This window comes from Somniosus microcephalus, chromosome 6, assembly GCF_052327205.1.
Source record: "Somniosus microcephalus isolate GS21.2 chromosome 6, FLI_Smic_1.0, whole genome shotgun sequence".
In the NCBI taxonomy this organism is placed as follows: Eukaryota; Metazoa; Chordata; class Chondrichthyes; order Squaliformes; family Somniosidae; genus Somniosus; species Somniosus microcephalus.
In genome coordinates this window covers 4055831-4080095 of record NC_140992.1, presented here as the reverse complement: position 1 = coordinate 4080095, position 24265 = coordinate 4055831, and the positions used below count along the sequence as shown (strand labels likewise).

The 24265-nt window shown below is 50.3% G+C and overlaps 1 protein-coding gene across 2 annotated transcripts in view; it reads right to left on the bottom strand.

Annotated features, from left to right (window-relative positions):
* The window catches only part of LOC147115374 (claudin-16-like), a 52508-nt gene extending 29548 nt beyond the window's left edge, over nt 1-22960 (bottom strand). Inside the window, exons 1-4 of one of the 2 annotated variants that reach the window (XM_085989404.1) lie at nt 22698-22960; nt 14888-14990; nt 12867-12968; nt 7083-7247 (exon numbers count right to left, since the gene is read on the bottom strand). In XM_085989404.1, the coding sequence (XP_085845530.1) occupies nt 7083-7247; nt 12867-12968; nt 14888-14990; nt 22698-22811 (484 nt within the window). In that variant the 5' untranslated portion in view covers nt 22812-22960. The remainder of the gene's footprint in view (nt 1-7082; nt 7248-12866; nt 12969-14887; nt 14991-22697) is intronic. The other variant, XM_085989403.1, reaches the window with a different exon arrangement.
* Nucleotides 22961-24265: the final 1305 nt, after the last annotated feature.

Sequence of the window (24265 nt, the reverse complement as noted above, 5' to 3'; positions counted from 1 at the left end):
GGCTAAAGAGGTATTCCAGCAGGGACTGGGAACACTGAGAGGAATTAAGGCAAAAATCAAGATTGCAGAACATGCAAGCCCAAAATTTTTCAAAGCCAGATCGGTACCTTACGCGATACGACCTGCTGTGGAGGCAGAACTGGAAGAGCTTGAACGTGCAGGGGTACTGTCGAAGGTGGACTGGAGTGAGTGGGCCACGCCCATTGTTCCCGTCATGAAGTCTTCATCAAGTAACAAGCCAGGGGGACCGGGGAAGGTCCGCATCTGCGGAGACTTCAAGATCACAGTTAATCCGGTGCTTCACACGGTACAATACCCGCTTCCGCGGATTGAGGATATCTTTGCTTCATTGTCTGGCGGGAAACACTTCACCAAGATAGACCTGGCACAAGCATATTTACAGATGGAGGTCGAGGAAGAGTCACGCCAGTATCTCACAATCAACACGCACAGAGGCTTGTATCGATATAATAGACTGGTTTTTGGAGTAGCTTCGGCTCCAGCAATTTGGCAGAGGGCCATGGAGCAGGTCTTACAGGGTATTCCAAGCACTCAGTGTTACTTGGACGATATCCTGATTACGGGAGAAGACGAGGAGGAACACCTCACAAATTTGAAACTGGTGCTCACCAGGTTGAAGGAATATGGCCTTCGAGTTAATCGCCAGAAATGTGAGTTCTTCCAGAAACGGATCTCGTACTGCGGTCATGTCATTGACCAAGAGGGGCTGCACAAGTCACCTGACAAGATCGAAGCGGTCGTGAAGGCCCCCGCTCCGGAAAATGTATCACAGTTGAGGTCGTTTCTGGGGTTGATTAATTATTACCATAAGTTTCTGCCAAATCTATCCACGGTGCTGCATCCGCTGAATGCTCTGTTGCGGAAAGAAGTACCATGGAAGTGGAGCGAGGACTGTAAGAAGGCCTTTCGCAGAAGCAAGGCGTTGATTACCTCTGAGGAAGTGTTGGCTCACTTCAACCCAACGCTACCTCTTCGTCTAGCTTGTGATGCTTCCCCTTATGGTATTGGAGCTGTACTCTCACACAAGTTACCAAATGGCTCGGAAAGGCCAGTCGCATTTGCGTCCCGATCATTGACCTCCGCTGAGCGAAATTATGCTCAGATAGATAGGGAGGCTCTCAGCCTTGTGTGGGGAGTAAAGAAATTCAATCATTACCTGCAGGGCAAGAAGTTTACATTGCTGACAGACCACCAGCCGTTGGTGTCCATATTCAACCCTAACAAGGCCGTTTCCACTATGACAGCACAAAGGCTACAGAGGTGGTCCGTTCTACTAGGGGCACACCAATATGACATCGAATACAAAAGGTCCAAACAGCATGGAAATGCTGATGGGTTATCGCGCCTACCGTTGCCAGTGGAAGAAGAGGCGACTACAGTGGACCCAGTGGAGATGTTCCACTCAACCATAATGGAATGTCTACCAGTAACAAATTCCATGATCGAAAAGGAAACAAGAAATGACCCGACTCTCTCACGAGTCTACGATTTAACGGTGGAGGGATGGCCAGTACATGGCGAACCAATGCTGCCAGCATTTTCGCACAGAAGAGAACAGCTGTCAGTGTGCCGAGGAACCTTGATGTGTGGATCTAGAGTGGTGATTCCACCCAAACTCCAGCAGAAAGTACTAAAGGAGCTTCACGAGGGGCATCTGGGTGGAGTGAAAATGAAGAACCTAGCCAGAGCGTTTGTGTGGTGGCCAGGTATTGATGGAGACATCGAAGAAATAACCAAGAGCTGTCTAGGATGCCAGAAGGTCCAAAACGCGCCACCACAAGCTCCTCTGCACCCATGGGAGTGGCCCTCATCTCCATGGCAAAGGGTACATATCGACTTTGCTGGTCCATTTATGGACTCAATGTTTTTAATCGCGGTGGATGCACACTCCAAGTGGCCGGAGGTAATAAAAATGTCCTCCACCACCACGGAAAAAACCATCACAGTGTTAAGGACCATATTTGCCAGGAATGGGCTGCCGGAACAGATCTGTTCTGATAATGGACCGCAATTTGTGTCTGAAGAATTCAGGAAGTTCTTAAAAAGCAATGGGGTCAAGCACTATACGTCCGCCCCATACCATCCCGCCACCAATGGATTAGCTGAAAGGTTTGTCCAGACCTTCAAGAAGGCCATAAAGGCCATGGGTAATGAAGACATAAATCTACAACATAAGGTAGATAACTTCTTGTTGGCGTACAGGAATGCAACACATGCGGTCACAAACCAAACTCCCGCCATGATGTTTTTCAATAGAAGAATAAGATGCCGGCTGGATTTGATTAAGCCAAACGTCAGAAGGGACGTAGAGAATCGGCAATTTCAAGGCATGAATGAAAGGCCAACTAGATCCTTTCAGATAGGTCAACAAGTTTTGGCCCGGGACTACCGTACCGAGAAATGGCAGCCGGGAACTATTGGAAAAAGGCTAGGACCGTTGATGTATACCGTGGACATTGGTGAAAGCATAATAAGGCGCCATGTTGACCAGATCATAGAATCATCCACAAAGGCCCAACCTACTCCACAACTCTATACGTCTAATGTTGAAGCAGAGATACCCAGAGCATCTACCTCCGATCCGGTAATACTGGAATCCGATGAACCTGAAACGGTCCTTCAAGCCGAATCGACCTTGCCAGAAGAACCTACTACACCACCGAAAACGACTACACCACCGAGGCGTTATCCGGACAGAGTCCGGAAGCCTCCAGAGAGACTGAATCTGTGAACTGTTTCACATAAAGTTGTATATATGTTAAGATGTTATATTAATGGGAATATGTATATATTGTTAACCTAAAAAGGGAGGATTGTAGTGTATGTAACGTTCCACCTTTAAGAGAACTATTTTAAGGGTTGCACTACTTTATCTTGGCTACTGTATACTGTAATACCGGTGGTGACCACACCGGTATATAAGTGCTGTGTAAGGATTTATTGGGCAGATTCGCCCTGACCTTCGAATAGTAAAGTCCTGTTAAAGTTACTCTTGTAGTCTGTGTATTAATTCACCATATAACCCACAGACTTTACACATTGCTCTTAGAAGTTTTTAAGGAAATTAAAATTGAGGGAAGCCTGGCCCCATCTATGAGGAGAGGTATCATAAGCTTAGCTTATAAAAATAAAGGGGATAGACGGGATCTGAAGAATTGGAGGCCCATCACACTATTAAATGTGGATTATAAGATCTTGGCGAGGGTTATGGCAAATCGTTTGAAGGAGGTGTTACCAGAGATAGTTTGGCCCTCTCAGTCCTATGGAGTCATAGGCCGGGACATCGCAGACTCTGTGGTCTCAATCCGAGATGCGATAGAACTCATGGAAGAGAGTGGGAGGGAGGCTTATGTATTAAAGATAGATCAAGAGAAAGCCTTTGATGGGGTCTCTCATGAGTTTTTATTGAAGGTTTTGGAAGCACTTGGTTTCAAGGAAAATTTCATTCAGTGGATAAGGATTTTTTATTCAAACATATTTAGCTGTGTTAAATGTAATGGTTTTTTATCTAAGTATTTTCCGATACAGAGATCAGTGAGACAGGGTTGTCCCCTGTCCCCACTGCTGTACACATTGGTAGCAGAACCATTAGGTTACATGATGCGAAAGAAACAAGGTGTAGTTGGGATTGTGGTACCCAGTTCTGGTCTGGTGTCGGTGATACACCAATATGCAGATGACACAACCTTAACATTGAGAAATGGGGAGTCAGTGAGGAAAGCTATGGAGGTAGTGGAGGAATATTGTAGAGCTTCAGGTGCCAGAGTGAATTATAGTAAGTCCCAATGCCTGGTTGCAGGGAGGGGTAGGGGGGAATGGTTGGGGGAATGTCCCTTTAAGGTGGTGGTGGTTTTGGAAGTTCTGGGGGTGCATATGGGGTGCAAGAAAGACAGGGAAGAAGTGGATCGATTAAATTGGGAACCGAAGGTTATGAAAATTAAAAAGATTTTGGGAAGATGGGAAAGAAGGTGGTTGAAAGTGCAAGGAAGAGCGACAGTGGTGTCTGCTCTCCTGCTATCCAAGCTATGGTACTTATTGACGGTGGAGGATATTCCTGAGTGGGCAGAAAAGTCCATCCGAGAGGCTTGTGTGAGGTTTTTATGGGAAGGGAAACCAGCCTTGGTGGCTTACAATACCATCATTGGATGGAGAAATCAGGGAGGACTCAACTTCCCAGATATTGATTTGAAGAAAAAATCCTTTAGAATCAAATGGGTGAAGAGATTTCTTCAGAAGTCAAATTCAAGTTTTTGGAAGTTATTTTGAGCATTCTTTAAAACAAAGTGGGATAGGAGGGCAGGGGATATTGTATATGGAATACAATAATATGTTTTTGAAATCAATTAAACTTCTCCCTAGGTTTTATAAGGGGGTGGTAGAGACTTGGGCCCAATTTTTAAAAAGTGTGCAGTTTATGCCCAAGGGGGCTGAGGAATTTTTAGAACAGCCCTTATTTTTGAACAGGTGGGTCAACATCGAAGGAGAGGTTTTATTTAATCAAGCTTTTATAAAAGCTGGGATTATATCGGTGAAAGATGTATTATACGAGGTGATTCCAGGTTGGTTGCCGGAAGCGATAGTGAGGGACATGGTGTGGGAGGAGGATCAGGAGGTAGAAGGAAAAGCAATAGGAATCATGTATGAGAAGATTGTGAGGGCAATGCCACAGGATTGGATGGAAGAAATAAATGCGGAAATCTCCAAAGGAAGTAAAATGCGTCCTGCTTTTCCAAGCTTTGTACTGGAGAAAGGGGGAGAGTTGGTCCAATTTGATAACTGTAATACTCGAGATTTCTATGAGGTATTCAGAGAATGGAGATTCAAGACACCTGTTGGTCAGGAGTTTTGGCAGAGTATATACCCACAGCTGGACTTCAACAGGATTTGGAAGGGAGTGTGGGCAAATTTTAAATGCCCAGAATGGATTGAACTGGATTTCAAATTGGCTCATAACCGGATTTTTACCATGACGGTCTTGTGCAAGATTGGACGAGTGGAGGCGGCAACTTGCCCAATGTGTGGGACACAGGATGAGACTCTGTCCCATTTACTGGTGTTATGTCTGCAGTTAAATGACTTTAAGTACTATGTTCGACAGTTGTGTGAAGCTTTTTTGCTGGTTGGGGACCGAACAGCGAGAATGGGAATCCCGTGGGACTCAATTTTGAGATGGGGATTGGAGGAGAGTCTGCCCGAGTCTAGCGGAGCGGCAATTAATTCAATGTTCAGTTTGGCTAGATTCGTGATTGTGCAAAGAAGGAATGCTCTGTTTTTTAAGGGGAGGAGAATCAATCTAAAAGAGTATTTTAAATATAAGCTAAAAGACCATTATAAGGCTCTGTGGGTGTTTTATTCAGAAAGGAATTTAAGGACAGTATTTTACAACCAATTTTTAAAGTACAATCGATTAATATATGTTACAGGTGACAAATTAAACTTCAGGTTTTGATGTTAAAATGTGGTGGCGGAATGGCTGTGCAGGGCGGTGGAATTGATTTGTATCACACAATGTAATGATCATGATGTTGTAAATGTTCTTAATGTTCAATAAAGTATAATAAAAAAATAAAAAAAGTGGGCAGCACCCTCAACTCGGAGTCAGAAGGTCGTGGGTTCAAGTCCCACTCCAGAGACTTGAGCACAAAATATAGGCTGACACTCCCAGTGCAGTACTGAGGGAGCGCCGCACTGTCGGAGGGGCAGTACTGAGGGAGCGCCGCACTGTCGGAGGGGCAGTACTGAGGGAGCGCCGCACTGTCGGAGGGGCAGTACTGAGGGAGCGCCGCACTGTCGGAGGGGCAGTACTGAGGGAGCGCCGCACTGTCGGAGGGGCAGTACTGAGGGAGCGCCGCACTGTCGGAGGGGCAGTACTGAGGGAGCGCCGCACTGTCGGAGGGGCAGTACTGAGGGAGCGCTGCACTGTCGGTGGGGCAGTACTGAGGGAGCGCCGCACTGTCAGAGGGGCAGTACTGAGGGAGCGCTGCACTGTCGGAGGGGCCGTCTTTCGGATGCGACGTTAAACTGAGGCCCTGTCTGCTCTCTCAAGTAAATGATCCTATGGCCCTATTTTGAAGAAGAGCAGGGGAATTCTTCCCGGTGTCCTGACCAATATTTACTGCTCAAACATCACCACTAAAACAGATTGGGGTAGAAATTTGTCTCCTTTGTGCCTGCCGTTAGCACCTCCGGGTGGGGAGGAAGAAAGCGCCTCCCGAGAAATTCATCGGGGTGTTGCTGAGGCGCTACCCGATAGCGCTGCGCCCCCACCGGTAGTGCCCTGGGCCGCTGCGCCACCAGTGATGACGTCATCACTGTGCGCCACGGCTCCTTAGCGCCTCGTGGCAGGAATTCGCCTGCGCTCTGTGAGTCTGCCGGGCCGACCTCCGCTCATGGGGCGGTATTTACAGGGGAGGTGTGGCCGCGACCCGCGGCGCTTTTTGTGGCTGCCCTCCAGGTCGGCCCTCCATGGTGGGGTTGTGGTGTGGCCCTGCCGCAAATCGCGTAGCCTGGCACCGCGTCCCCGTGCCTGGCTGTGGCTGCGGCACCACGCCGCCCTGGTGGCCCAGTGTGGGCCATCGCAGGCCCTGCAGAGTGCGCGGCGGCCCCACCCCTTTAACTGAAGGGGAGGGGCGTTGAAACGCGGCGGCGCTCCGCGGAACCTCCACCGGGCGCTGCCGATCGTGCCCCGACATCACCTTGGTTACCCGAGATTGCGCTTCACTTCCTGTGCGGGACATTAAGCCGAATTTAGCAGCCGAGGCGGTATTTCCGCTCCGGCCGGTAAATGTTCAGCCTTAACTCGGTTACCGCCCGCAAATGGGGCGTTACCGAATTTCACATTATCACATTGCTGTTTGTGGGATCTTGCTATGCACCAATTGGCTGCCACGTTTCCTACATTTTCAACAGTGACTACACTTCAAAAGTACGTCTTTGGCTTTGGGACGTCCTGAGGTTGTGACAGGCGCTGGGGAAATGCAAGTCCTTTTCTCGAGCTGGAAGCAGCTGCTGCCAATTGGGCTCCAGTCCTCGAACCGACCGGGCAGTGTGAAGACTCCTACCTCCGATCAGCAGGGTAATCCCCGCCACAAAACAGATCCTCAGCTTGATGGCTGGGTCGTCCTTGAGGAAGTTGATGCAGTCCAGACCGAGAATGAGGATGATGAAGGCGAATGCGGCCAGGATATCTGCGGTGATCATCAGAGCTCGCGTCAACACCAGCTTCACTGTGAGAACCGAACCAGAGGGATTAGTGAAGCAGAGAAATTCTCTGGCAAGGGCTTGATCCTTATCCTTAAGAAGGCATGCAGGATACTTTCCATTATTAGCCGAGGCATAGCATATAAGAGCAGGGAGGTTATGCTTGAACTGTATAAAACACTAGTTAGGCCACAGCTTGAGTACTGCGTGCAGTTCTGGTCACCACATTACAGGAAGGATGTAATTGCACTAGAGGGGGTACAGAGGAGATTTAGGAGGGTGTTGCCTGGGCTGGGGGATTTTAGCGATGAGGAAAGATTGGAGAGGCCGGGGCTGTTTTATTTGGAACAGAGGAGGCTGAGGGCATGTGAAGGAGTAAGCCATGTAACCCATTTAGAAAAAGACACCATCTTATGAAATAATTCTGGCTTTATTGAAACATGACAAACTGGGTTTGGAAATTTACAAACCGAACTATGAGAAAGCTGTGAAAGAATTCTGGCTACTGAGATAAGACAGTTGTTGACCCTGAATAAATAACTTTATTGAAACAGAAGGTGCATGGCTCCGACAGGCTGACCTTTTGGGAACAAAACAATGGTTCACCCTGGATAAGGTGTTCTAATTTAAACTTCGTAAAGATAGCACGTAAGAAAAGGAACATCTGCCCTCGTAAAGATGACATAAGATAAGGAACATCTGCCCTTCACACCGTTTCTATATGGTGACCCTAGAACACCTGAAGATGAGACAAGATTCTGGCTGATGTAGCAGTAAGAATTGCAGAGGTCGGCAGAAAGATGAATAGGGATAATTAACTTGCATCAGCCGAAAACCTTAAAGGAAATACCACTGGAAAAGGGTATTAATATTGAAGTTTCAAATGGGATATCAGACTCGCTTTAATCGGGCAAAGCGATTCTTGGCTACAGAGGCGACTCTGTAGTCTCCAACTCTTTGTACCTCGGGGATCAAAGGTATTTGATATTGATGGATATCCTGTATAAGAAAACTTTAAGAACTGTAATACTGTAGCGAAGTTAAGATTTAAAAGTAAGATTCTCTGTTAAAAAGATAGTATTTTTTCTCTTTAGAACTGTTAATGTTGCAATTGACTGATTTACCAACTGTAAATTGCATCTCTATATACTTTTAGAATTGTCTCACATAAGTCTTCTGTATCAAAAACTTGCGAACTCAATCTCTGTACACTCTTTGGTGAAGAGTTACATTTCTGGGGGAGTTTTCCTGACCCTCATAATATCCGGGACGTTACAGTCTGGCTAAACGTATTAAAAGTGCTATCTGGAGGATGGTAATATTCTCGGGTTGTTCCTTTCCTTTAGGGAGAGATAGGCCGGACCTTTAGATCTGATTAAGCGTCTTTAGGATTCAGCTACCTCAGACTTTAGTTGAAAGTGAACGTCTGAGAAATACGCCTGATCTGGGGTAGCCCTAAAGGGGCTCGGACTAGTAAATATCCCTTCAGGCAGACTTGATTGAGGTGCATAAAATTATGAGGGGCCTAGATAGATTGGATAGGAAGGACCCAATTCCCCTAGCAGAGAAGTCAATAACCAGGGGGCAGAGATTTAAAGTAATTGGTAGAAGGATTAGAGGGGAGTTGAGGAGAACTTTTTTCAACCAGAGGGTGGTGGGGGCCTGGAACTCACTGCCTGAAATGGTGGTAGAGGCGGAAACCCTCATCACATTTTAAAAGTACTTGGATATGCACTTGAAGTGCCGAAACCTACAGGGCTACGGACCAAGAGCTGGAAAGTGGGATTAGGCTGGAGAGCTCTTTGTCAACCGGCACAGACACGATGGGCCGAATGGCCACCTTCTGTGCCGTAAAATGTTATGATTATTCCGTGCCCATGTCTCACCAGCATCCACAACTACCCCTTGAGAATAGATCCCAGCTGCAGTGGGTATCCTGCCGGAGGGTCTGGATAGTTTATTTGTTTGTCAGCACGGTGGCATAGTGGTTAACACGGTTGCCTCACAGCGCCAGGGACCCAGGTTCGAATCTGGCCTCGGGTGACTGTCTATGTGGAGTTTGCACATTCTCCCCGTGTTTGCGTGGGTTTCCTCTGGGTGCTCCGGTTTCCTCCCACAGTCCAAAGATGTGCGGGTTAGGTTGATTGGCTATGATAAATTGAACCTTAGTGTTAGGGGGATTAAATACGTGAGGTTACGGGGATAGAGTGGGATATGTGTTGGTGTAGGGGTTACGGGGATCGGGTGGGATATGTGTCGGTGCAGGCTCGATGGGCCGAATGGCCTCTATCTGCATTGTGGGGTTTCTGTGATTCTGTGAATTTGAAGGTATATGGCAGAACCTTAACCATCGGCCGGGGCTGTGAAACAGGCGGCTTCAGATCCATCGCCCGATTTACACCCCACCTGATTTTCCATTCCGTTGCAGTCAATGGAAAGTTGCGCCAAATATAGTCACGTTTCTCTGTAACATTGCCTCTGTGATGTCAGAGTTCTTGTATTTTGGACCTGCAGTAACAATAAAGGGACTGCCTGGCCCGGTTGGCGCGACACTCATCTGTCATCTCTCGGACCGCGCGTCAAATTCAGCCCAGTCCAGGCTCACGTCCTTTCTCTAGCTTGGCTGGAGGGACCTTTGTGAATCAGCTTTACTGGTCTCAATTCAAGAACAGGAGGAGGCCATTCAGCCCCTCGAACTGGCTCCACCATTCAATTAGATCAACTCCATTTACCAACCTTATCTCCATATCCTTTGATAACCGTATGCAACAAAATTCTATCGATCTCAGTCTTGAACATTTCAATTAATCCACAACCTTTTGGGTGAAAAAGTGTTGCCTGATTTCACCCCTGAATGGCCCAGCTCTAATTGTAAGATTATGTCCTTGTTCTTGATTATGGAATAAGTTTCACTGTATCTACCCGGTCAAATCCTTTTAACATTGTGAACACCTCGATCAGATCACCCCACGATCAGATCACCCTCGGTCAGATCACCCTCGATCAGATCATCCTCGATCAGATCACCCCTCGATCAGATCACCCTCGGTCAGATCACCCCTCGATCAGATCACCCTCGATCAGATCACCCTCGATCAGATCTCCCCTCGATCGGATCACCCTCGATCGGATCGCCCACGGTCGGATCGCCCACGGTCGGATCGCCCTCGATCGGATCGCCCTCGATCGGATCACCCTCGATCGGATCACCCTCGATCAGATCTCCCCTCGGTCGGATCACCCTCGATCGGATCACCCTCAATCAGATCTCCCCTCGGTCGGATCTCCCCTCGGTCGGATCACCCTCGGTCGGATCACCCTCGGTCGGATCACCCTCGGTCAGATCACCCTCGGTCAGATCACCCTCGATCAGATCACCCCTCGATCAGATCACCCTCGGTCAGATCACCCTCGATCAGATCACCCTCGATCAGATCACCCCTCGATCAGATCACCCCTCGATCAGATCACCCCTCGATCAGATCACCCTCGGTCAGATCACCCTCGGTCAGATCACCCTCGGTCAGATCACCCTCGATCAGATCACCCCTCGATCAGATCACCCCTCGATCAGATCACCCCTCGATCAGATCACCCTCGATCAGATCACCCTCGATCAGATCACCCCCGGTCAGATCACCCCTCGATCAGATCACCCTCGGTCAGATCACCCCTCGATCAGATCACCCTCGGTCAGATCACCCTCGGTCAGATCACCCCTCGGTCAGATCACCCTCGGTCAGATCACCCCCGGTCAGATCACCCCTCGATCAGATCACCCCTCGATCAGATCACCCTCGGTCAGATCACCCTCGATCAGATCACCCCTCGGTCAGATCACCCTCGATCAGATCACCCCTCGGTCAGATCACCCTCGGTCAGATCACCCTCGATCAGATCACCCCTCAACCTTCAAGGAGAAGCATAAAACAAAGAATTGGAACAGGGATTTGAGGGCTGAGGAGATAGTCCTTCAACGTATCACAGCTCCACTCCTGTGCCACCTGCCCTGACCTCAGTAAAGGATGTTATGTAAGAAGGTAGTGTGCCAACTTGTTGTCTCCCTAAACCAGATCTGCAGTTCCATCCAGAGACTCATTGCCCATCACGTTGAATCTTGAGGCCACTGGGTCCCTCCAGTCACCAGCAGGAAAGGACCATTCACGTCATCTCCACACCATGCGTCCAGTTCAACCCCCTTCACACGGCACCAACAGGAGCAGCAGGACTGTGGCATTGCTAATAGTGGCAAGGAACCATTGATTGCACCGACATCACCATTCATGTCCCAGTAGGTGGAAAGGGCCACTTGCTCAACATTCAGCCTGTACGTGACCAACAGGCCAGCATCATTCAAGTAACGCTCGATCCCCAGAGACACACACGTAGAATCATAAAACCTTACAGCACAGGAGGAGGCCATTCGGCCCATCGTGCCTGTGCCGGCTCTTTGGTAGAGCTCTCCAATTAGTGCCACTCCCCCCTGCTCTTATTTACCCAATTCCCTTTTGAAAGTTATTATTGAATCTGCTTCCACCGCCCTTTCAGGCAACGCGTTCCAGATCACAACTCGCTCTGTAAAGAACATTCTCCTAACTTTTCTCCTGGATCTTTTGCCAACTATCTTCAATCTGTGTCCTCTGGTTACCGACCCTCCTGCCACTGGAAACAGCTTCTCCCCAGTTACTCTATCAAAACCCACATCCTGGAGGAATCAGCTGTTTAAGGGGAAAGGTTGACTCCTGGGATACCTGGATTCCCACTCAAGACCTGCCTGATATTCCGCTGTGGAACCTGCGGATACACCTGGGCCAACAACAACCCGCGTTTGTGAGGCAGAACTTTAATCAAAGGGGTCTTCGGTTTGTTGAAGTTTCCAGTGTTTTGGACCACTTGGGCACGATCCGAGGTGAGCTGGCAAGAGAGCTGTCGTGTGTTGGGCGCCGCACAATATTCCCTTTGAAAGAGGCTCGTCCAAGGGGCGCTGCAACAAAGCAGGCTCCAGGAAGAGACTGAAGGGTAACATGGAACTTATGTGGTATGACCATGGCCCCACTGCTCACAATCCCTGTAACCTCCTCCAGCCCTACAACCCTCGGACATATCTGTGCTCCTCCAGTTCTGGCCTCTTGTGCCTCTCTAGCAGTTTGCTCATTATGCTGCATGGGCCCAATACAGTTAAAGAACATAAGAATTAGGAGCAGGAGTCGGCCATTCGGCCCCTCGAGCCTGCTCTGCCATTCAATCAGATCATGGCTGATCTTCGGCCTCGACTCCACTTTCCCGCCCGATCCCCATATCCCTCGATTCCAAAAATCTATCAATCTTAGCCTTGAATAAATTCAACGTTGATCTGCTGGTGCTCCTGTGAAGCGACTCGAGACATTTTAATACGGTAAAGGCGCTACAGAAATGCAAGTTGTTGTTGTTATACCAGACAGTGCCTGAAGTAAACTCTCAACAGACAAGTCTTCAGCTGGGACCGTGAGCTCCATGTAATTGCAAAGAGTTATTCACATTTCCAAAAATACATATTTTATAAAATTTCTTGTCACTTTTTCATCTGTTGGGCACAAAATCAAACCAATCACACAAAAGATTAATATTTTATACCCCTCAGGAAAACAGCAGTGTTTTCAAATTACCTTTCAAATCAAAATAACGAGAAGAGGTTCTGATATTTCTGAATCCACAGCCCAAGCTCTGCTCCCCTGAGAGCTGCCTCAGATTGTTCCCCTTTGCCTCGCCTGTTAATTCACAATCAGATAGTTCGAGCTCTTGGTTTGAAACTCTGTGAATTACAAGATCTGAGAGAGAGGTGAGACTGCGAGAGGAGAATGAGTAATCGCTTGGGAGAGTGCAGAGGGAGCTTTACTCTCTATCTAACCCGTGCTGTACCTGTCCTGGGAGTGTTTGACGGGACAGTGTAGAGGGAGCTTTACTCTGTATCTAACCCGTGCTGTACCTGCCCTGGGAGTGTTTGATGGGACAGTGTAGAGGGGGCTTTACTCTGTATCTAACCCCGTGCTGTATCTGCCCTGGGAGTGTTTGATGGGACAGTGCAGAGGGAGCTTTACTCTGTATCTAACCCCTGCTGTACCTGCCCTGGGAGTGTTTGATGGGAACAGTGTAGAGGGAGCTTTACTCTGTTTCTAACCCGTGCTGTACCTGCCCTGGGAGTGTTTGATGGGACAGTGTAGAGGGAGCTTTACTCTGTATCTAACCCGTACTGTACCTACCCTGGGAGTGTTTGATGCTCACACGTTAGAGTCTGAAATGATAGGTGATCTATTTACGAGCTGCGACATCCCTCACTTTGACAAGCATCAACCTGCTAATCTGCTCTCAGCTCCTTGCCCGTGTAAGTTCCTTCACTGAGCTCCTTCAAGTTAATGTGAACATTTAGAGACCTGAACTTTCTTTTGCCACAACTGGTCCGTTTATAAATAATTACGCCCACCTTGATCAAATCTCTCTCCTTACTTCCTCCGCATTCGCCCTGTCTCTCAGACTGGGCAGGTTTATAAACATTGGAACATTCCTATATGATCAGGCTGCTGGAAGTGGCAGATCCCTCTGCTGCTTCTCTGCAATGTTCAGCTCACAAGAGCCTCCCTTTGCGGGGCCGGTTTGTCACCAGGTGGGTAACGGATTTCCGCAGATCAACCGCCCCGATACAATTCGCCCAAATTCCCTTCCCATTCATTTCAATAGGAACAGGAGGAGGCCATTCAGCCCCTCGAGCCTGTTCCGTCATTCAATGAGATCACGGCTGATCTGTATCTTAACTCCATCTACCTGCCTTGGTTCCATAACCCTTCATACCCTTACCCAACACAAATCTATCCATCTCAGTTTGGAAATTTTCTATTGACCCCCAGCCTCAACAGCTTTCTGGGGGAGAGAGTTCCAGATTCCCACCACCCTTTGTGTGAAGAAGTGCTTCCTGACATCACCCCTGAATGGCCTGGCTCTAATTTTAAGGTTCTGCCCCCTTGTTCTGGACTCCCCCCACCAGAGGAAATAGTTTCTCTCTCTCTACCCGATCAACTCCTTTAATCATCTTAAACACCTCGATCAGATCACCCCTTAATCTTCTAAACTCGAGGGAATACAAGCCCAGTCTGTGCAACCTGTCCTCGTAATTTAACCGTTATAGTCCCGGTATCATTCGGGTGCAGTGATGGGAGATTGGGGGAACACAGGTGTCTGTGGAAGGATGGGCTAGAAGGGCCCAATGGCCTTTCATGGCCATATTGTCTTTGTAACCTTTATGATCTTGTCAGAAATCTGCTGGGTGGTTTTCATATCACTTTCATATGGTGCGATGAGGGCTTTGATAGCACTGGCCACTGAAAAAATAGGAGGGGAACAATCATGACTAGTTTGAAATGTGCTGCTCATCTCTAAAAGGAGATCAAGGGGTAATTCCACGCTCCTACATGGTGGCCAGGCTCGAAGGCAGCACGGGTTGGAGAATTGGCGCCATCACCAGTGGTGCTCCTTTTGAGTGCCGCGTTGTCCTGGGAGCACGGAATCCCCCTGTACAGACCACTGGAAAACGTTGTTGGATTGAAAGAGGCAGAAAGTGCCATTAGTTTCCAGTAACTTAGCCAGATAGTCATCATACGGAGCTAAGGCACAGAGCCGACCAGTCAATACTCACAGGGATGCTCAGCCAGAATCGAATCGTAGTCATCGCACGTTCGAATCCCATCAACCGTACTTGTGACACATTCCCACCAGAGGCCTCGGCACTTCTGACTCACCTGAGCAAAAACAAGGAAATGAAGAGTAAATGAACCGAAGAGAAATCAATCCATCTGAAGGATGGTCATCGACCCTGCGAATCACTGTATCTCCTACCTTTACAGGACCATGGGATTGGAGGGTTCAGTAATTGAGCTTTTAATGTCAGTCAGGGTTTGATCGATTGTTTTTGAAGGAGGGGGCAGGGGTCAGAGATTTGTTTCACTGGACACCATCATCTTATACAATAGCAAAATACTGCGGATGCTGGAAATGCGAAATAACAACAGAAAACGCTGGAAACACTCAGCAGGCCAGGCAGCGTCCGCGGAGAGAGAAACAGAGTTAACGTTTCAGGTCTGTGACCCTTCGTCAGAACTGAGAAAAAAGCAGGAAATGGAACAGATTTTAAAGCAAGTTAGGGGCTGGGAAAAGGGGGAAACTTGTTTTAAAATCTGTTCCTTTTCCTGTTTTTTTCCAGTTCTGACAAAGGGTCATCGACTTGAAACATTGACTCTGTTTCTCTCTCCGCGGATGCTGCCTGACCTGCTAAGTATTTCCAGCGTTTTCTACCATCATCTTAGATCCTGTGGTCAGGTACTGGAATAGTTTGGGTGGAGTCTGCGGCAGTGCCGCGGTTTGTTGGCCGCAATGAGCTTGATGGGCCAGAAACTTCTCTCAATCTGAACCTTTCTAAATCACTGGTTACTCAGCTGGAGTATTGTGTTCAATTCTGGGCACCGCACTTTAGGAAGGATGTGAAGGCCTTGGAGAGGATGCAGAGGAGATTTACTAGAATGGTTCCAGGGATGAGGGACTTCAGTTGTGTGGAGAGACTGGAGAAGCTGGGATTGTTCTCCTTAGAGCAGAGAAGGTTAAGTGTAAATTTAATAGAGGTGTTCAAAATCATGAATGGTTTTGATCGAGTGAATAAGGAGAAAGTGTTTCCAGTGGCAGGAGGGTCGGTAACCAGAGGACTCAGATTGAAGATACTTGGCAAAAGCACCAGAGGAGAGAGGAAGAGAAATGGTTTTACAGTGAGTTATTTGATCTGGAACGCGCTGCCTGAAAGGGCGGTGGAAGTAGATTCAATAGTAACTCTCAAAAGGGAATTGGAGAAATACTTGAAAAGGAAAAAATTGTCAGGCTGTGGGGAAAGAGCAGGGGGGAGTGGGACTAATTGTGGGGAGTGGTTTAGGAAATTACGTCAGCCAATTTGCACACAGCCGACTCCCACAAACAGCAATGTGATAATAACCAAATAATCTGTTTTAGTGATGTTGGTTGAGGGATAAATATTGGCAAGAACGCCGGGGAGAACTCCCCTGCTCTTCTTCGAATAGTGGCCGCGGGATCTTTTACATCCGCCTGAGGAGGCAGACGGGACCTCGGTTTAACGTCTCATCCGAAAGACGGCACCTCCGACAGCACTGGGAGTGTCAGATTAGATTGTGGGCTTGAGTCCCTGGAGCGAGGCTTGAACCCACAACCTTCTGACTCCGAGGCGAGGGTGCTGCCCACTGAGCCACAGCTGAAAAAAGCAGAACGAATAGGTTTAAAGGGAATCGTACAGCCATGTGAATCATTCGGATTTCTGGAGAGGAGGTCCCTGGGAATGTTTAACATGACAGACTGCAGGGGGTACGGTCATGTAATACGTTAATAATCTGGAGTTCATATCCCACCAGGGCAGTTTGAGAATGGTTTAAAAATTTGAGAAATAAAAATCTGACATCAGTAAAAGTGACCGTGAATCTGTCGGATTGTCGTAAAAACCCAACGGGTTCACTGATGTCCTTTAGGGAAGGAAACCTGCCGTCCTTACCTGGTCTGGGCCTATAGGTGACTCCAGTCCCACACCATGGTCGACTCTAAACTACCCTCTGAAATGGCCCAGCAAGACACTCATACCAAACTACTTTAAGGCAACTTGGGAGGGATAATAAATGCCGGCCTTGCCAGCGAGGCCCACACCCCGAGAATGAATTTTTAAATGTGTCCGAGAGTCACGAGCGCAGGACCTGATAATGCAGTGAGGGTGTGTCTGGCCCCAGGTGAGCAAGCTGGGCTTTGAGCCTGAAGAAGTTGTTCACCAGTCATTTGTAGACCCTTGGTTCCTCGACAGACACGGTCCTTACCCGGTCTGGGCCTATAGGTGACTCCAGACTCACACCAACGGTTGACTCTTAACTGACCTCTGAAATGGCGCAGCAAATCGCTCAGTTGTATGAGGCGGCTCACCACCACCTTATCAAGCGCAATTAGGGGTGGGCAATCAATTCTGGCCTTGCCAGTGATGCCCACACCCCGTGAATGAATAAAAAAAGGCCCCTTTCCTCCACAGCCGTGCAGACTCATGAGGAGGCTGCCATGTGATGAGGAAATACAAATACAAAGAAAGACTCAAAAAATTGGGTCTCTTTTCGTTGGAACTCAGGTTACGGGGCAATATGATAGAAGTGTTTAAATTATGAAAGATGGGACAGGCTGGATAGCAGCAAACTGTTTCCAGTGGTCGAGGGGTCGAGGGGCCATAGATTGAAGATTAAATATAGAACAGAGGGCAGGAGAAAGGTCTTCACACTGAGAGCCGCGAGGCTGTGGGATTCACTCCCGGGGTTAGTGGTTGAGGCAGAAATTGGGTCAACATTGAAGATTAGATTGGAGAGGGGGATGGAGGAGAGGGGGATGGAGGAGAGGGGGATGGAGGAGAGGGGCATGGAGGAGAGGGGGATGGAGGAGAGGGGGATGGTGGAGAGGGGGATGGTGGAGAGGGGGATGGTGGAGAGGGGGATGGTGGAGAGGGGGATGGTGGAGAGGGGGATGATGGAGAGGGGGATGGAGGAGAGGGGGATGGTGGAGAGGGGGATGGTGGAGAGGGGGATGGTGGAGAGGGGGATGGTGGAGAGGGGGATGGTGGAGAGGGGGATGGTGGAGAGGGGGATGGTGGAGAGGGGGATGGTGGAGAGGGGGATGGTGGAGAGGGGGATGATGGAGAGGGGGATGATGGAGAGGGGGATGATGGAGAGGGGGATGATGGAGAGGGGGATGATGGAGAGGGGGATGATGGAGAGGGGGATGATGGAGAGGGGGATGGAGGAGAGGGCGATGGAGGAGAGGGCGATGGAGGAGAGGGCGATGGAGGAGAGGGGGATGGAGGAGAGGGCGATGGAGGAGAGGGGGATGGAGGAGAGGGGGATGGAGGAGAGGGGGATGGAGGAGAGGGGGATGGAGGAGAGGGGGATGGAGGAGAGGGGGATGGAGGAGAGGGGGATGGAGGAGAGGGGGATGATGGAGAGGGGGATGGGGGAGAGGGGGATGGGGGAGAGGGGGATGGGGAGAGGGGGATGGGGGAGAGGGGGATGGGGGAGAGGGGGATGGGGGAGAGGGGGATGGGGAGAGGGGGATGGGGAGAGGGGGATGGGGAGAGGGGGATGGGGAGAGGGGGATGGGGGAGAGGGGGATGGAGGAGAGGGCGATGGAGGAGAGGGCGATGGAGGAGAGGGGGATGGAGGAGAGGGGGATGGAGGAGAGGGGGATGGAGGAGAGGGGGATGGAGGAGAGGGGGATGGAGGAGAGGGGGATGGAGGAGAGGGGGATGGAGGAGAGGGGGATGATGGAGAGGGGGATGGAGGAGAGGGGGATGAAGGAGAGGGGGATGATGGAGAGGGGGATGGGGGAGAGGGGGATGGGGGAGAGGGGGATGGGGGAGAGGGGGATGGGGGAGAGGGGGATGGGGGAGAGGGGGATGGGGGAGAGGGGGATGGGGGAGAGGGGGATGGGGGAGAGGGGGATGGGGGAGAGGGGGATGGGGGAGAGGGGGGATGGGGAGAGGGGGGTGGAGGAGAGGGGGGTGGAGGAGAGGGGGGTGGAGGAGAGGGGGGTGGAGGAGAGGGGGGTGGAGGAGAGGGGGGTGGAGGAGAGGGGGGTGGAGGAGAGGGGGGTGGAGGAGAGGGGGGTGGAGGAGAGGGGGGTGGAGGAGAGGGGGGTGGAGGAGAGGGGGGTGGAGGAGAGGGGGGTGGAGGAGAGGGGGGTGGAGGAGAGGGGGGTGGAGGAGAGGGGGATGGAGGAGAGGGGGATGGAGGAGAGGGGGATGGGGAGAGGGGGGTGGGGAGAGGGGGGTGGAGGAGAGGGGGATGGAGGAGAGGGGGATGGAGGAGAGGGGGATGATGGAGAGGGGGATGATGGAGAGGGGGATGATGGAGGAGAGGGGGATGGAGGAGAGGGGGATGGGGGAGAGGGGGATGGAGGAGAGGGGGATGATGGAGAGGGGGATGGAGGAGAGGGGTTGAAGATATGTGGGGACAGGGCGGGTGAATGTGATTGGGATTATTTGCTGGTGTGGAGGGTAACCGCCAGCGCGGTCTGATTGGGACGAATGGCCTGTTTCCGTGCTGTGACTCCGATGTAAAGTCCCGTCACAATCCCAGTCCAGTGAACAGGTCACCGCCAAGCACGGGTGGCACAGCGAACTTGCCATGACCTTCGAGTTTGAAAGTAAAAGGGGATTCTCAAGCACGTCCTGTTCATTGAGGGAAGTAATGGCCCCAATCAGGCTGAAATTAGTCAAGTTAACGTGCATTAAATGGAGTTAATCATTGCCGTTAATACACCACATCTTTCAGAATGTGTGAGCAGCTTATTGTAACACAGTAGGTTGAACATACAGCTCTACCTGATTATTACTCACTCAACATTGCCAAGCTCTGTGAGACTCAGCGATCAGCTGTATTACACTCACAATTAACCACTTAATGAGTGTGTACATAGAATGAAATATTACAGAATCTGTAGCACAGAAACAGGCCATTCGGCCCAACTGGCCCGTGCCGGTGTTTATGCTCCACACCAGCCTCTCAACTGACAGAATCTCAATTGTTGACTTTAAACTTGGTCAAATTGACAATTAATCTTGAAACCTGTGACCCACAGCTCTGATAATGCCAAGTTAAGCACCAAGGATTCAAGCAGTTTCTGTAACTGCTCTGTTCATGGAGAACGTCCAGATGCCTCGTCCTTTTGACACGTGTTTGTTATTGATTCTGACAGTAGATGGAGCCGGGTAGCGGGTTCAGGAGTTCATTGCTACGCTGCATGAGGACATGATTTGGTCCCATTCAAGCAGCTGTCAGCACTGATCGGTTGCACCTTTATTCACAAGACCACCAAGAAATAACGACTTGCATTTCTCCAGCAACTTTCACAACCTCAGGATGTCCCAAAGCGCTTTACAGAAAATGAAGTACTTCTTGAAGTGTAGTCACTGTCGTAATGTAGGAAACGTGGCAGCCAATTTGCGCACAACAAGCTCCCACAAACAGCAATCTGATAATGACCAGATAATCTGTTTCAGTGATGTTGGTCAAGCGATAAATATTGAAACTCCCCTCCTCTTCTTCAAAGTAGTGCCGTGGGATCTTTTATGTCCACCTGAGAGGGCAGACGGGACCTTGGTTTAATGTCTCATCTGAAAGACGGCCCCTCCGACAGTGCGGCGCTCCCTCAGTATTGCCCCTCCGACAGTGCAGCACTCCTTCAGTACTGCCCCTCGGACAGTGCGGCGCTCCCTCAGTACTGCCCCTCCGACAATGCAGCGCTCCCTCAGTACTGCCCCTCCGACAGTGCAGCACTCCTTCAGTACTGCCCCTCCGACAGTGCGGCGCTCCCTCAGTACTGCCCCTCCGACAATGCAGCGCTCCCTCAGTACTGCCCCTCCGACAGTGCGGCGCTCCCTCAGTACTGCCCCTCCGACAATGCAGCGCTCCCTCAGTACTGCCCCTCCGACAGTGCGGCGCTCCCTCAGTACTGCCCCTCCGACAGTGCAGCACTCCTTCAGTACTGCCCCTCCGACAGTGCGGCGCTCCCTCAGTGCTGCCCCTCCGACAGTGCAGCGCTCCCTCAGTACTGACCCTCCGACAGTGCAGCACTCCTTCAGTACTGCCCCTCCGATAGTGCGGCTCTCCCTCAGTACTGCCCCTCCGACAGTGCGGCGCTCCCTCAGTACTGCCCCTCCGACAGCGCGGCGCTCCCTCAGTACTGCCCCTCCGACAGCGCGGCGCTCCCTCAGTACTGCCCCTCCAACAGCGCGGCACTCCCTCAGTGCTGCCCCTCCGACAGTGCGGTGCTCCCTCAGTACTGCCCCTCCGACAGTGCGGCACTCCCTCAGTACTGCCCCTCCGACAGTGCGGCGCTCCCTCAGTACTGCCCCTCCGACAGTGCGGCGCTCCCTCAGTACTGCCCCTCCGACAGTGCGGCGCTCCCTCAGTACTGCCCCTCCGACAGTGCGGCGCTCCCTCAGTACTGCCCCTCTGACAGTGCGGCACTCCCTCAGTACTGCACTGTAGTGTCAGACTAGTTTTTTGTGCTCCTATTTCTGGAGAGGGACTTGAACCCACGACGTTTGGACTCTGACTCTGTGCTACCCACGGGTGAGGCCTAGAGGTAAGTTTAGATGAAGGAGGCCCATCCAATCTCCTGCTTCCAGAATCCAAACCCCACCGTCTCCCCATTGGAGAATTTCACTGTTTCTTAGATGAGCGCCGTGTCCCAGCCTCGCCCACCCTTCCTGACCACCTGCTCGAGCTGCTGCTCGCCCTGTGTGTGAGGAGGTCCTCCCCGGCATCTGTCCCAAACCTGCCCTTTACACCCTGACCCTGGGCATGCTGCACCCCGGCCCTGCTGTACGATTAAGTATTGTCCCAGGGTATTTGTCTCTGTCCTGTTAAATGTTTACACACCTGTATTCAAAAAGAGGTTCCGGCTCATCAAAAGGGAACAGGCTGATCAGAGGATCGTCCAATCAGGGAACAAGTTGATCAGAGACTGATCCAATCAAAGAGTCGTCTAATCAGTAAACGAGCTGATCAGAGAACGATCCAATCAGAGAATCGTCCAATCAAGGACTGATCTGGTCAGAGAATGATCCAATCAGAGAATCGTCCAATCAAGGACCCATCTGATCAGAGAACGATCCAATCAGGGAACAAGCTAATCAGAGAATTATCCAATCAAGGACTGATCTGATCAGAGAATGATCCAAACAGAGAATGAACTGATCAGAGAATGATCCAATCAGAGAACGAGCTGATCACGGGGTGATCCGATCATCTCACCAGTAATTCCACTCCTGGATCACTCGTACGTGATGTACTCTCAGATCAGTAAATCCACTCCTGGTTTAGCTGCACTGACTCATAAACTGCGTTGTCTATTCCACACCTATGAGGGAGTGACCGATTTCCGTTTCGGAGAAACCGAGGAACAGGAGGAGGCCATTCAGCCCCTCGAGCCTGTTCCGCCATTCAATTAGATCATGGCTGATCTGTATCTTAACTCCATCTCCCCACCTTGGTTCCGTAACCCTTAATACCCTTACCCAACAAAAATCTATCAATCTCATTTTAAATTAATGGACAGACAATTTGGAGACTCCATTAAGGGCTGTGCCCCTCCCCACCCCAATTTCCAAGTCTTGCTGTACCTGTGTGATCCAAGCCTTAGGCCAGACCCAGGAGAAGCTGTCTCAATGAGTTATTTTTCTTTTTTGGGGATTTAAAATGCATCTATATCCAACATTAAAGTATTTAAGTCCGTTTCAGAATTAAACAAACTTTCAGCCTATCAGTTAAACGTTTCTGAAACGCTTCCACGGATTCAGTGAAGATCTACATTTTGTTTTTAAAAAGCCAGGTCCTGGATTTCCCGAATCCTCCCACCCATGGTCTCACCTCCAAGCTGTCGTCTGCATTCACCATCCAGCAGTCTGTCCATGTGGCCACGATAAGGAACGCGGCAGAAACCAGGGAGAAGAAGAAAGCTACGTACTGGAGCACTTCCCTCATTGCAAGCTATCGGAGCCTGACCCCGTTAACGCACGATTGAAGGTCACAGGCCAAGCTGATCCCCACTGAGGCCTTGCTCACCGTCTCTGCTCAGAGACCCCCGGTCCCTGCAGGCTCCTGTACAGAGTGATCCGGACCAGACTCTCAACTGGCTACCAGGTGACTGCATCACCTGAACGGGGGCTGTGGCCAATCAAATCGCTCCCATTAGTACAAACTGCACTTTCTTTTTTTTTTAAGGACTGAGTAAGCTAGCTGCAGGTTCAAGGACATTGTATAGGACAACACCAGGGGGGAAGGTGCAGGAGAGAAGCTGGGCTGGAGCAAGAAGCCATGGTTAGTGAATTATTTTACCGATCTGAGTGTTAGAACATGAGAAAAGTTAACGAGCAGAAGATACCAAACAGCAGGGATGAGTTGGTTGAGAAGAATACTGGGAATGTCCAGGACAGAAAGAATCAACAATGATATAATAAAAACATGACTTGTGTAGTGTATGTGCCTTTAAGACAGAACTACTTTTACAGCTCCTGTATACTGTAGTACCGGCAGTGACCACACCTGTATATAAGCTTTGCGCATGCCTCTGTACCTCCAGTCTTGAGACTACCCTCCTCCAGTAAATACCTGTTTATTGTTAAGTTACAGCATCCGTGTGGTTATTCAATAACAGCATACCCTCAGAATCACGGATCTAACAGTGGCGACGAGTGTCGATTCAAATCTACCTGCAACTAAAAAAAAGTCGAGGCCAGGAACACGGGCGTCGACCACGAGCAACCGCCCAGCCGTCAGGCAGAGAGTAAACATCGCAGGGGAGGCTGTGGAGAGCCGGGCTTGGTTCCCCAGCCACGACGATCAGCAAGAGACTGACGACAGGTCCAGCGCAGACCCTTCCCGGGCAGCGGCGTCTGGAGCCGACCGACGGCGGAGAGAAAGCCGAGCAGCGTCGACGGGGTAAGACAGAGGGTGAAGCGCACAGGGCGCAGCCGGGGGTTGAAAACCAAGCGGCGTCGAGAAAAAAACCAAAAAAACAAACCGGAGAGAGAGAGGGTAAAGCAACAGCCGGGTTCAAGACCGAGCGGCGTCGAGAAAAAATAAATAAAAAGAAGAACGCGCAGAGCACAGCCAGGGCTCACGGGCTGAACAGTGTCCACGGGGAGAAGAAGGGAGAGCGCGGGAGACGCCATTGAGCCGCGGAGAAGAAGGAAGAGCGCAGGAGACGCCATTTTCAGAAGCCGCAGCGGAGAAGAAGGGCGAACGCGGGAAGGAAGGAAAGCGCGGGAGACACCATTTTGTGCCAGCGGAGAAGAAGGGGAAGCACGGGAGACGCCATTTTTGACAGTTAAATCACACCCAGGGATGCCGAAGAGTGGCAGTATCTCTACGTTCGACAATGAAGTCGAAGATTGGGCGACATATGTGGAACGTATTGAGGTGTACTGCAGGGCGAA